Below are 13785 nucleotides of genomic sequence, written 5' to 3' on the forward strand. Positions count from 1 at the left end.
AATGCTATAGAAACATTTAGTCATTAAGAAATAAAAGTGGTTAAACATTAGGAACAAGATCAGGGAGAACGACTAAGGTGATTAAAGGATTGGAAAATAGAAATCTTTGAGCAAAAGTTGAAGAAAATGAAATTTTTTCAGCTTGGTGAAATGTGCATTGAAGGAATGACTTCAAAATGGTCTATCAGTTATTTATGCTCAGAATTAGTATATTATGAGACTCAGAAAGAACTTAAGGAATATTTTTTACAGATAAGGCTTATGAATATTATAATGGATGACTGAGACAAGTTAGGGGATCTCTAAAATTTTTTCTAAATGGTTTAGGCATTTTATCTGTTGAGGATGTTAGATGATGTATGGCTGGATATAAAAAGTGATGACCTGATCTAGCGTCATCTGACACCTAAATACCGGGGAGTTGTTCATCTGAGAAAACAATGCTGGAGGTTGATGCTAATTTCCCCAAATGGAGTTCTTCCCCAAAGTATCAATAACGTGAATTCTATGGGCAGGGAAGGGTACCTAGCAAATTTGCTGGATTAGTTTTTCTGGAGGCTCCTTGTGACTGCTCTCTGTTTGGCACAGGCCAATAATCAGACCTTGAGAGAGAAAATTCTGCAAGTCAACTCCCTGGTGGAAGCCTTTGGGAATGCATGCACGGCCATCAACGACAATTCCAGCCGTTTTGGAAAATATCTGGAAATGATGTTTACACCAACCGGAGCTGTGATGGGGGCAAGAATCTCTGAATATCTCCTTGAAAAGTCCAGAGTTATAAAACAGGCAATGTAGGTGCACTATTTTTTTTTTTTACAGCTTTGGGGATTTTAATTGCTGCATTTTTACTCTTGTTCTTATAATCCTGATAGCTAGGATAGTTTCTCCCAGCCAGTTTCCCCCCACCCAGCTTACCCAGGAGCACAGAATTACTTAAGCGAAGGATAAATTGTGATTTCTAACCAAAAACATGTTTAGAAGCAGAGTACAAAGGGATGGTGTGAGATTACTTTGGGATAGGTATGCCACTTCTCCTGAGTTGGTTATACCAGGTAGAATTGAACAACATTGCACATACTTCTAAAAATCATTAGATCCCTTAAAATTGAACCTATATATAAAATTAAAAAATATTGATAATATTAGACATGTTAATTTTTTCCCTCTAGGTTGAGAGAGGACAACATATTTTCTTTTAAGAAGAGCAGTATAGCAGTAGTGATCAATAGCTCTGATATTTACTGTGTGACCTTGGGTATGTCACTTAACCTCTCTGTGTCTCATCTGTGAAATGGAGATGCTACTAGAGCCTAACTCAGGGCTCTGCTGTGAAGATTCATGAATTTGTTTATATAAAATTTCTTTTAAAAGTGCCTGGTATGGACACGTTCTCAGAGTTTGCCACTCTTCCTGTTATTATTGCCACTGGGGCCACCAGACTTCCTCAGGAACATGGCTCCATTCATGTGTTATTCAGTAATTATCTGTTGCATTCTTGCGGTATGACAGTGCTATGCTTCCTTCTGAGTTTGCAAGAGTAAATAAAATAGACCAGGCCCCAGTATTCATGGAGCTCGTAGTGGATGGGGGGGGGGGGAGTGTCCAGAGGAGGATCTTAAATGCAGAACACCTTAAATGCAGAACAACTGTGAGAAGTGCCAGGAAGTAACGTAAGGAGCTGTGAAGGTAAAACAGGAGAAGGAAGGGCACATAACCTAGTCCAGGAGGGAGCTCGCTGTGTATGGACATTGTATCTGAGACCTGAAGATCTATAGAAGCTAGCCAGTGAGGTGGGGAAGGAATGTGGAGGGAGAGAGGGGCCGAGATGAGACTGAGACCAGATGATGCAGGGCTTTGGAACCAGGCTGAGCAAACTTATTCTAACTGCAGTTATTCTTCTGCACCTTATTCTAAAGGCAATAGGAAGCCATTTAATGTTTCTAAGAAGGAGAGTCATAAAACCCAAGTTGTGTTTAGAAATGATTGTTCTGGCTTCAGTAGGGTGAATGGATTGGAGGAGAAGTATTGTGTTGAGGCTGTTGGGATACGGCTGCCGAATCCGTTTGAGAGACTGTTGAACAGGACCGAGAGGGCAGCAGTGGCGATGGGAGAGGGAGAGGCAATGATGCATCTGAGAGAGCTTATGCAGGCAGAATCCACAGGACTTGTTCCAGGTTAAGAATCCAAGCACTGCCCTGGCCAGTTGGTTCAGTGGATAGAGCATCAACCCAATGTGCGGATATCCCAGGTTCAATCCCTGGTCAGGGAACACATGAGAACTGACCATCTGCTTCTTCCCCTCCTGCTCCCCCTCCTCACTCTCTTCCCCTCTTGTAGCCAGTGTCTCAGTTGGTTCGAGCATCAGCCCTGGGTGCGGTGCATCGGCCCCAGACGAGGGTTGCCAGGTGAATTCCAGTCGGGGCGCATGCAGGAGTCTGTCTCTCACTTAAAAAGAAAAAAAGAATCCAAGCATCTTCTTCTACCATACACGTGCAGTTTTCTCACAAAATAGGGACTGATGTGCATAAAATTAAACAAGTGAAAAAAAGGATAGAGTTAGTCATTTTAGCTTCCCTGTGTCTTCTTGATTAATTTTTTATGAGATCCCTTATTTCTTTCTCTCCAAATTAGGGTGATTTTAAAGGTTAGGGAGCTACCTCTGACAGAGTATGAACTGCAGTTTCCTGTGTTCAAATGTAAAGTGGTCTTTTACAAAGGTGATGTGAGGACAGTTCCAATCACAGTTGTGCCACTTACTGTGTATGTTGTTTATTAATATAAATACCCTTCTACCTTTCCTTGAATACAAAAAGGGGGTACTAAAGCTGACTTCACAGAGCTGTTATAAGAATTAAATAAAAAGATATGTGATAGTAAACCATAATGTATTATTATTAAATTTAATCAATATGACAGCATGGATAGAGTAAAATAGACTAAAGACGCTGGGTGAGTAGAAGATGGGACTTTTGCAAGTCCTGTTCAGCTAAACTGTTTGGTTCTGTCCTCTTCTGGGCACATAGTAGGATTCTTTTTCTTGGTACCTTGTAGCTGTGTATGGTCATGTGACTAATTCTGGCAAATGTACATCTAATGAAAAGACCCTCTAGAGGTCTGGCAAAGTGTAAGATGGTGGCTGATTCATCAGTCTGGACCCGTGAGGGATTGTAATGAACACAATCCCTCCCCCTGCCTGTTGGCTTTCAATGGATGTGCTCTGAACAAGAAGTAAGTCTTTGTTGAGTCAGCCTACTAAAATCTTGGGATGTTTGTTACTGCAACAGAACCAGGCCAATCCTGACAGATACAGGGATAAAAAGCAAATTGAAATTATGCTAGGAATGGAGGTTGGTAGGCAAAGCTCAAAAGAATTGAGAACTAGAGGTATCTGCAAAAAAATAAAAATAAAGAAACTATGGGAAGATAAGACCAAGACAGGTAAACCAAAGCTAAGTACATTTGCCAGAGGTTAAAGAACAAGTGGCATTCATACCAGGCATACCAGTTCATAAAACCCTATAAGGGCTTTTGTATTTCAGTAAATGGTGCCACCATCACCACATGCTCAAGTTAGAAACCTGAGAGGTAGACCCAAGCTCCCTTTTCCTCCCTACCTTCATTTATTCTATCAAGATGTTCTTTTAGTTTCTCCAAAATATATCTTTAGGCTTATTCTTGTTCTTCATCATCACAGCCTTACCTGGTCCAGGCCACTTGCTCCCTCACCTACACCTCCTAATTAGTCTTCCTGCATCTATCTTGACTTCTTACAATCTAGTCTTCATCTTGCAGGTGGAACGTACGTTTCTCAGCACAAATGTGTTCATGTTACACACTTATAGTGCACCCTGGCTCCAGTTTGAAACACTTCAAATAATTCTAATTGATTAATCGACAGGATCCCCATTATGATCCAACAAGTCCTAGGGTGAGCCGGCCTTGCCTACCTGGTCACCCCCTCTCACTAGCACTCCTTTGGTTCTGTGTGGGTTTGCACTCTGAGCCTGTGCGTGTGTGTGTGTGTGTGTGTGTGCGCGTGTGTGCGTGTGTGCGTGTGCGTGTGTGTGTGCGTGTGTGTGTGTGTGTTTGCTGTGCTGCTCCCTCTCTTGGAGTGCTTTCCCCCTTCACTCTGGAGTTCCTTCCATTCACTGCTCAAGATTCAGACTTTGAGTGCGGTGTTATCTCTTTAGAGAGTTCTTCCCTGATAAGAGTAGCCCTTATCTCACTGCACTATTTTTCATCTAGCCCCTTGTTTTCCTCTTTCAAAGTCTTTATCACAAGTTTCCTTGTTGACTCATCTAACTCCATCACTAGAGGGGAAGCACCAGAGAGCATGCACACTCTGAGTTCTATATCCCCTGTACCTGGTGCAGCACCTGACAGGATCGGCACTCAGTAAATTTATGAGTGAACAAATGGTGGGAAACAGCAAACAGAGGCATCTAGAGTACAGGCAGAAATAAGAAGGTTCAGCCTGACTAGGCCGTGGCGCAGTGGATAGAGTGTTGGACTGGGACGTGGAAGACCCAGGTTATAAACTCCAAGGTTGCCAGCTTGAGCACAGACGCATCTACTTTGAGCAAGGCTCACCAGCTTGAGCCCAAGGTCACTGGCTTGAGCGAGAGGTCACTAGATCTGTTGTAGCCCCTGGTCAAGGCATATAGGAGAAAGCAATCAATGAACAACTAAGGTGCTGCACCAAACAATTGATGCTTCTCATCTCTCTCTCTTCCTGTTTGTCTGTCCCTATCTGTCCCTCTCTCTGTCTTTCTATGTCTCTGTCACACACACACACACACACACACACACACACACACACACAAGAATGATCAGAAGAGCTTTGACAGGATAAGCAACTGGAAGAAGACTTATATATCCAGGAGAAGCTGAAGAAAAGAGTAGGGGCCGTGCCACAAGTAGGGACAGGGAGTAGAAGGAAGATAAGATTTCTTTCCATAGAGCTCAGTTGGAAAGTGAGGATTTGCCAAAATTCTGGGGACTTAACAGAAGAGACCATCTTCCAAAAAAGGAAGGATGTGGAGAAAGGGCTTTTCAAACTGTTGGGCAGATAAAATGTATTATGCTCACTTTGTTAAAGATTATGCTGCCCACGAGGAGGCCATCGCCCAGGTGATATTAATGTGTATTGGGGTGGGCTAAAGGCAGGCAGAATCCTTGTAGCCTGGGGCTTGGTTTTGGGATTAAGCCTTTCCTACCCTTTTTGATGTGGGGCGGTACAATCCAATCATGCCTCAGAGAAGTGACTTTGTATTAGAGACTTCCCTATTTTGTATATTGGATTAAGGGTTTGGATTTCTACACTATAAAATGGGGGCAGAACGGGAGCTTGCGCTCTTGGTTCCTGAGATTATCATTAGAGGAGAGAGCAGAGCAGAGAGCAGAAGGAGGCCACGTGGAGTAGGCCAGCAGAAGCAGCCAAGATGGCGGAGTGCTGAGTGAGAAGCCAGTTTGTGTAGTGTTTGTATCTGGGATGAAGAAGGAGATGGGGAACTGAGGAGAATAAGGCTGGTGAGCTAGAAACCTTTGATTCTAGGAAACTCGGATAATTCAGTGGCTTTGTGAGCACTGAATGTGAGTGGGTTTTGGAGCCCAGTGTATGTTTTTACTTGCCCGCTGGGTGCAAGCTAGAATTAAAGACTATGGCCCACCAGTTTGTGGCTTCGTTGTTTCTTTACCGACTGTCCAAATCCAATGGGAACCTGCATAGGCCTGCCGGCTGCTATAGTGGCGGCCCTGGCCGTGGCTTCTGGCCTTACACAAACCATCTTTGCTGACAGGTTAAATTTTTTATTACAATTTCAATTTTTATTGTGGATTATTTGAGCATTAAATATATGCAAAATATTGACAGGGTCAAGACAAAGAAGAGGCAAGACAGGAATGAAGTTGGGACACAACCTTTAAGGATGGGGAAAAGTTCAGTAATCAAGATAACTATTTTAATGAAAATTTAAAAAAATAAAAATTATTATAAAGTATCCCTGCATTGAGTTTCCCAGCTCCTAGAAAGCCTCCTCTTTATGTCCCAACCACCACCCGATAAATCAGGATGGCAGTCCTCAATGTCGGGCTCTGAGAAGGCAGCACAGAGTTTAGCATGCACACACAGCCTATGTGCAGACCACAGGCAACTTGACCCTGATGCCTTTAAGTCTAATTTTGTTTGAACATTAGTTCACAATGGATTGTATATAGTATAATATATACCTTTGTAAAATATAATTGAAATGAATTATCAGAGAAATTGCCACACTCTTAAATGTCGTGGCAATGTCACTTGCTATAAAATGCCTCAACATGTACATTCCAGTTCCTTACCTAGCTGACAGCAGTGCATAGACCACACTTAGAGGAGCACTTGCCTGAAAGGACCCTGGCCAGGGTGGCCCAAGAGAGAGGGTGGACCCCAGCAGACCGGGGATGGGGGACTGATGCATGCCATTTTGAATTGTATTTGAAAGAATACAAGTTTGAAAGAGTGGAGATCTCAGTTTGGGGACCAATTCCACTCCCTAATTTGCTCTACACACTGGTGAGGCACTTGCTGTCTGTCTGGGGCTCCTGTAGAGTAGGGAGTTTGGCTGATCTCTCTAAGTTCTGTGTCATTGTCTCCGCAGTAACATGGGCTACAAACAGAAGGCATGGGCAGAGGCAGATTTAACAGCGGGCGCACCAAACATGCACACTGGGCCCCGACTTCTGAAGGGCCCTGCAAAACCCCAACTTTACACTTTTTCTAATGACACCCAGTTTGGTTTTATATGTGCAATTTTAACATTAATAGTACATAATATTTTTTATTTATTTAAAAATATGGTTAACATGTATTTTTATTTTCCTCGTCTCTCTCTTTATTTTAAGGGGCCCAGTATTTCTGTGCCTGGGGACTCAACTGACCTTGAGTATGAGCATGGGCATGAATGCATAGTCCCTTGGGCTGGAATAGAAAGATCTCTAAACATGTTTAACTTTATCTGTTATCTATAAATTTTCCATTCTCTAAAACCTCCTTCTGTGTACAGTAGACATAAGTGTGTTTAATAATATGACATTGTTCCAATTACTATACTAATCATATCACTATTACTATTCTATAACTGGGATATAGCATATTTAATTGAAAATTCAAATTTGTTACAGAATAATATAGTGCACAGAAAGGAAATGGTGTAAATTTAGTTGAGGTGTAGAATACCAGAATATGTTATTAATAATGTCCCCTCTCCACTTTTCTTTTTTTAGGGGAGAGAAAAATTTTCACATATTTTATTATATTTACGCTGGTCTATATCACCAAAAGAAACTTTCGGAGTTCAGGCTTCCTGAGGAAAAGCCTCCTAGGTACGTGTCAGGGATTTTAGTTGTTAATTTTAATGGGTATATAGCAGTTGACAAAACTTGGAAATAAATGAAGCAGCTAGTTTCCTAACTGGACATTCACCATCTCTTTAGCTGAAATACCCAGAATGTGATGGCAGGGACTGCATCTCACTATTTGCGTTTTCTAGAATGTTCAGAACAGCTTCAGCCATTTTATTCAGCATGTACACCATAATTCCACTGCAATACTAGGGAATGCCCTTGCAAAGAAGGAGCCCAATGACACTCTGGTATTTGGAGTACCATCTGTCAAGTTAGTGATTGTTCTGTTTGGTCATATTCCATTTAGGTATATAGCTGATGAGACCGGAAGGGTGATGCATGACATAACCTCCAAGGAGTCTTACAGAAGACAGTTTGAAGCAATTCAGCATTGTTTCAGGATTATAGGCTTCACTGACAAAGTAAGTGGTTTGTCAGGAAAGAAGGAAGGAAATCCAAGTGTTAATAATTCTTGGATCAATGTGAGTACAGATGTGAATGTTCTAACTTAGGACAAGTTACTTGCTTTTTAGATGCCACGCTGGTCATGTTATAAGGCAGGGGTAGTCAACCTTTTTATACCTACCGCCCACTTTTGTATCTCTGTTAATAGTAAAATTTTCTAACCGCCCACCGGTTCCACAGTAATGGTGATTTATAAAGTAGGGAAGTAACTTTACTTTATAAAATTTATAAAGCAGAGTTACAGCAAGTTAAAGCATATAATAATAATTACTTACCAAATAATTTATGTTGGATTTTTGCTAAATTTGGCAGAATAAATCTTTATAAAACAACTTACTATAGTTAAATCTATCTTTTTATTTATATCATACTTTGGTTGCCCCGCTACCACCCACCATGAAAGCTGGAACGCCCACTAGTGGGCAGTAGGGACCAGATTGACTACTACTGTTATAAGGTATCACTACTCAAAATGTGACCCAAGGACTAAAAACATTGTCATCACCTGAGAGCTTGTTCGAAATTCAGACTGTCAGGTCCAACCAAGAACAACGGAGCCAGACCCTGCATTTTGACAAGATGCACAAGTGAACATTAAAGTAGAAGTATTGTTGTAAGTGCCATGTGCCTATGAATTGTCATTGTCATTAATTCACTACAGCTGCGATAAACACCAAAATAATATGTTCTTTTCTGAGTTGGGGCTGTTCCAACCATCACAGTGGATTGTGTAATAAAAGTGCAGGAATATGTAGGTTATACCGAAGCCACAGAAATATATTTATGCAAGTAGTTCCTTGAGCACTAATACAAGTTAATTTAAACCTTTCAACTTGCAGTCACTTCCTTCTCCATGGTACACAGTTTCACATTATTAACTATAGCTCTAAGTACCGTACTCTTATCATACTAGATACAGGTTGTCTCTATTAAATATGTGCTAGGGGTGACAGAAAATATTTATAACCCTGGGCTCTCAAAGATTATTCTGTGATCCATTTCTGTCATAGTTTCTGGGCTTCATGCCATCAATATTTGCAAAATATACAGATTCTTTTGCTTTGCCAACAAAGGAGGTGAGTGATTAGAAGGTAGGTGAGAGTGTTAAATTTTAAGGGATTAGATTACAAAACACTCAAGTTACCCTGGGACAGCCATTCTGGATAAAGGATTGCTCCTGTAATCCAATGAGTTTGGCCAGCCCTTCCTCCCCAGCATCGTTGACTTTAGTCATAATCCTTTCTTCTTTCTAGCCAGCTGTTAATTTCTCTGTCAGCCTCCCACAGACTTTAAACTGACAGACAGTGGAAAATCCCAAAGGTCAGATAAAAACAGAAATATATTTATATTTCCCTTGGTTCCTTAAAGGAGAACAATTAAACAGGTTCCAGCTTTGTTAAAGAAACTTTATGGTTATGAATTTATGAAGCTGTTGTTACTAAAGATGCATGGTAGAGATGGCAGCAGAGCCATTTAAAGTCCTGGACCAAGCCAAAGTGTTTAGGCGCATACCTCCTAACCCTTTGAATAGTGAGTTTGTTTTCATGTTTGTTGACCCACGGGAGTGAGTTCTTTTTTCAAAAAATAAAATTAGTTCTAGTTACAGTTTTATTAACTTAAAATCATGTTTGTTTGATAACCAATTTATGGAAACAAGAAAAACATACATTTGCCTCTTTTTAATGTTGCCTTACACATTTTTAAAATAAATTGATCATACTCTGGATGGTCAGGAGGCACAAAGACATACATGAACGTTTGTACTCAATGGGTTAAAAGGATACAGAAGCAATGGAGAAGTGAGCCATAGGATTAATAATATTTTGCTTTTAATGAGTACAGTGATGGTTAAAGAACACTGTGAAGAGATTTATCCTAACTGTAAATGAAATTAAATAGTGGTGCTGTTCTAATAATACAAATGTACTGCAAATAGTAATAAAACACCATTTTAAGTTGCTTAAAAACTAAAGAAATTAAAAATGCTATGTTCCTTGAAGTAAGCCATTCTAACCCCCGTGCAAAAAAAAGTACAGAAGAAATGAATTGTTGGGCAGATAAAATATATTATGCTCACTTTGTTAAAGATGGCGCTGCCCACGTGGAAGCTCATCTCCCAGGTGATATAAATGTGTGTTGGGGGCGTGCTGTGGACAGGCAGGATCCTTGTAGCCTGGGGCTTGGTTTTAGGACTAAGCCTTTCCCACCCTTTTTGATGTGGGGTGGTGCAATGCCATCATGCCTCAAATAAATGACTTTGTATTAGAGACTTCCCTATTTTGTATATTGGATTAAAGGTTTTGATTTCTGCACTATAAAGTGGGGCAGACCAGGAGCTTACTTTCTCTCAGTTCCTGAGATTAGCATTTGAAGAGAGAGCATAGAGGAGAGCAGAGAAAGGCCATGTGGAGGAGGCCAGGAGAGGCAGCCAAGATGGTGGAGTGCTGAAGGAGAAGCCTGTTTGTGCAGAGTTTGTGCAGGGAGAAGGAAGGAGATGGGGAACAGAGGTGAATAAGTCTGGTGAGCTAGAAACCTTTGATTCTAGGAGAACTCGGATAAGTCAGTAGCTTTGTGAGCACTGAATGAATGGGTTTTGGAGCCCAGTGTGTGTTTTTACTTGCCCGCCAGGTGCAAGCTAGGATTAAAGATGATGGCCCACCAGTTCTTGGCACCGTTGTTTCTTTACCAACTGTCTGAATCCAATGCAAACCTGCATGGGCTGGGCAACTGTGATAGTAGCCATGGATACTGGCTTTACATGAATGAATGATGGCACAAATAAATATGAAAAGAAAAAATATGTAAAAGGTTATAAACATTCTTAAGTTTTGCCTGGTCTGGACTGTTAAATGAAAAACCAGAATGCAATTATATGTATATGTGTGTGTGTGTTCATAAGGTGACCAACTTTTTTACAATGAAAGAGAGGACAAAAATAAATTGAAGAAAACAATATCATAAATAAAAGAAACATTTTATTCATTGCAACAATAATATATTATAATATGATAAGTGTACAATAAAAACATTTGTAATATTTTATATTATAATTATGCTTACATGCCTATTAATTTTTAATAATAATTGTAAGAAAAAAGTACTCATTTAGATACAAATGCATCACCTTACACGCAATGGATCGACTCTGCATCGATCGAAAATGGACGGATTAGTCTTCTAAATTTACAGATTAGTCTTCCAATATCAAAAAGGAGGACATGTAGAAAGACGCTTTTTGAGGGAGGACAGAACTTACTAAAGAAGGACTGTCCTCCTTAAAGGAGGACAATTGGTTACCTTAGTGTTCACCATGTCCCATATTAATTCTTACTGGAAATAAACCACCTTATATGAGTTAGCAACCTTGAAAACGAAAAGAAGAGACTGGCTCTTACCTAAATTCTTTGGTTATATCTTTGTCTATAACTCTATTGATAACCGGTTTTGCTGAATTAACTTAGTTCACTTTATGTTTATAAATTCAAATTTATTTCACTAAATTCATAAAGATTCAGTTGAATTTACTCAGGCTGAAGATGCCAAATAGCTAGTATAACAGAACTTTTTCTTAAGTTTTTCTGAGGGACACTTCTAGACAGCTCAAATGAACCAGTCAACTTAATAAAAATGTCTTTTCTTATAATGTCACTGGCTTCCTGAAGGAATCCCTTTAGTTTTTCCCAAAGCCTCTAACCAAATTATGAACAGCAAAATTTAGTGGGGACTCAGGAGCATGACTTTTAATTCTGGGACCCCAGCCAAAAGTACTTGAAAGAACACTTGACCCTGAGTTTATTGTAAAGAAACTTCCCTTAAAGGAATCTTCCAATGACAATAATGGTTCCTTGTGGGAGAGCTTGGAGGGTTCACCTAAAACCCTATTTGAAGATCAGTGCTTTTCAACTTCTTCTGGAGTCAATGTCTTGCTAGTATATGGCTTATCCTAACTATATTAGAGTTTTAGGTGTGGTTATGTTATAAGGTACCCCAAAAAAAGCTGAAAATTGATATTGACATTCTGGGAGGAAAGGTCAGGCTTCCCTATCAGGCTTTCCTGTCCCGTCCCTCCGTAGGGAGGGGAGGGAGAAGAATGTAGAAGTTTCTGGCTTGCAAGAACAATGGGTCATTCAGTTTTAAATCTAAAATAAAGGTTAACCTAGAAACTTCTTCTCTTTCAATAGGAGGCAGAATTTACATACCACCTTGCATTGATTGTAGTTCCTCCCCCTCCCTGGAACTATTTTTGAAACTGCACGATTTGGGCTTGTAGATGCCCCATGTCAGCCATATGCGCCTGGCATATTAATAAATTTCCTCCTCTAATAAAACTCTTCAAAATTCATCTGGACTGGGTGTCTCTATGTGAACTTGATGAAATGAGGTACACTGCCTTTCAGAATCTGGGGTGTTGTACTTTATAACAGTTATATTTAATACTACATGAAAACTTTTTCAGAAGGTTCTCTATATGGTGGTCAAGATCGAACAGTTACTGCAGATTCCCTGATGAAGAAGTTAGGTAGAAGGCTTTGAGATTAGGGCAATTTTCCTCTATTTCTTCCAAATCAATTATGAGTTGGGAGAGCACTGCTGGGGAGAGAAGAGGGTTATATGTTACAATGTAAACTGGGGGTCTTGAGGATTTCCAGTGTCTTCATGACAAACAATAAGGCTTACCATTGACTTTCAAAACCACTTTATTGTTGTATGATTCACAGGCAAAAAACATTTTTTTAACCAACTATTGACTTTTAAGATACAAATGTGAGCCTATGAAATGGGAACTGAATAAGGGCATTGGAATAGAGCCTATAAGGGAGAAGGCCCTTCAGCTGGGCCCACTGAAGTGCTTAGGGCAGAATTGGTAAAAAACTATAGAGACTTAGAAAAAAGAAGCAAGGTAAAATGAGACTGAGAGGGTAAATAGATTTTTACAGAGTTACCAGAGAAACAGCTACCAGAAGATGCTTGTGAACCAGGCAGGGACAATTTCCTTAAACCAGCTCCAGCCTAACAGAGAAAACCAAAGTTCTTCTCAGTTTTCCATTTAGCCTCAGCTTTACTGAGACAAGGCTTACATCAGTGACAGGACTGTCTTCTGAGAAAAAGAAGCAATGAACATATATTCTGCATGGGGCTTTGATGGAGAAATATCCCACTTTTGCTTATTAGTGGAGAAACTGAATTCATATTTATCAATGATGAATTGGGAAACCCAGCCAGAGGGTTTGTTAGACTTTTGATAATTTTTCCTGTCCTGAGCGAGGTGATTTTATTTCATTATATAGAAAGTTGACAACTGGTAAAAAAAAAAAAAAATTTAAAAAAAAGTGAAAAGATAGATCACTACAGCAAGATTCTGGAGGAAAGGCAGGGTTCCAGGAAAGGCTCCCTAGCTGTAGACGAGGCAAGAGGTGAGGAAGGTGAGGAAGATGAAGACTCCTTCTCAGGATGGCTGTGGGAACAAAAGAAGAGACATCTGATAAAGAAATGGTGAGGAGCAAGAAGTCCCACAGGTGCACATACTACTGATTGAACTCGACCATGATTGTATATGGTACTGCTTTGACCTGAACTCAAGAGTTGATATAGGTTCCTAGGCCAGAAAGGAAGAACTAACTAACCCAGTGGTCCCCAACCCCCGGGCCACGGACCGGTACCTGTCCGTGGGCCATTTGGTACCGGTCCACAGAGAAAGAATAAATAGCTTACATTATTTCTGTTTTATTTATATTTAAGTCTGAACAGTGTTTTATTTTTTTAAAATGACCAGATTCCCTCTGTTACATCCGTCTAAGACTCACTCTTGACGCTTGTCTCGGTCATGTAATACATTTATCTATCCCACCCTAAAGGCCAGTCCGTGAAAATATTTTCTGACATTAAACTGGTCCGTGGCCCAAAAAAGGTTGGGGACCACTGAACTAACCCAAAGTG

General features: G+C 40.3%; 1 protein-coding gene across 6 annotated transcripts in view; it reads left to right on the top strand.

The window, feature by feature from the left end:
• Positions 1-13785, top strand: part of MYO3B (myosin IIIB) — a 547413-nt gene that overhangs the window by 253971 nt on the left and 279657 nt on the right. For all 6 annotated transcript variants that reach the window (XM_066345578.1, XM_066345581.1, XM_066345576.1 and 3 more), the window contains 3 exons: positions 589-791; positions 7264-7362; positions 7691-7805. In XM_066345578.1, the coding sequence (XP_066201675.1) occupies positions 589-791; positions 7264-7362; positions 7691-7805 (417 nt within the window). The remainder of the gene's footprint in view (positions 1-588; positions 792-7263; positions 7363-7690; positions 7806-13785) is intronic.

The sequence above is a fragment of the Saccopteryx leptura genome, chromosome 7, assembly GCF_036850995.1.
Source record: "Saccopteryx leptura isolate mSacLep1 chromosome 7, mSacLep1_pri_phased_curated, whole genome shotgun sequence".
In the NCBI taxonomy this organism is placed as follows: domain Eukaryota; kingdom Metazoa; phylum Chordata; class Mammalia; order Chiroptera; family Emballonuridae; genus Saccopteryx; species Saccopteryx leptura.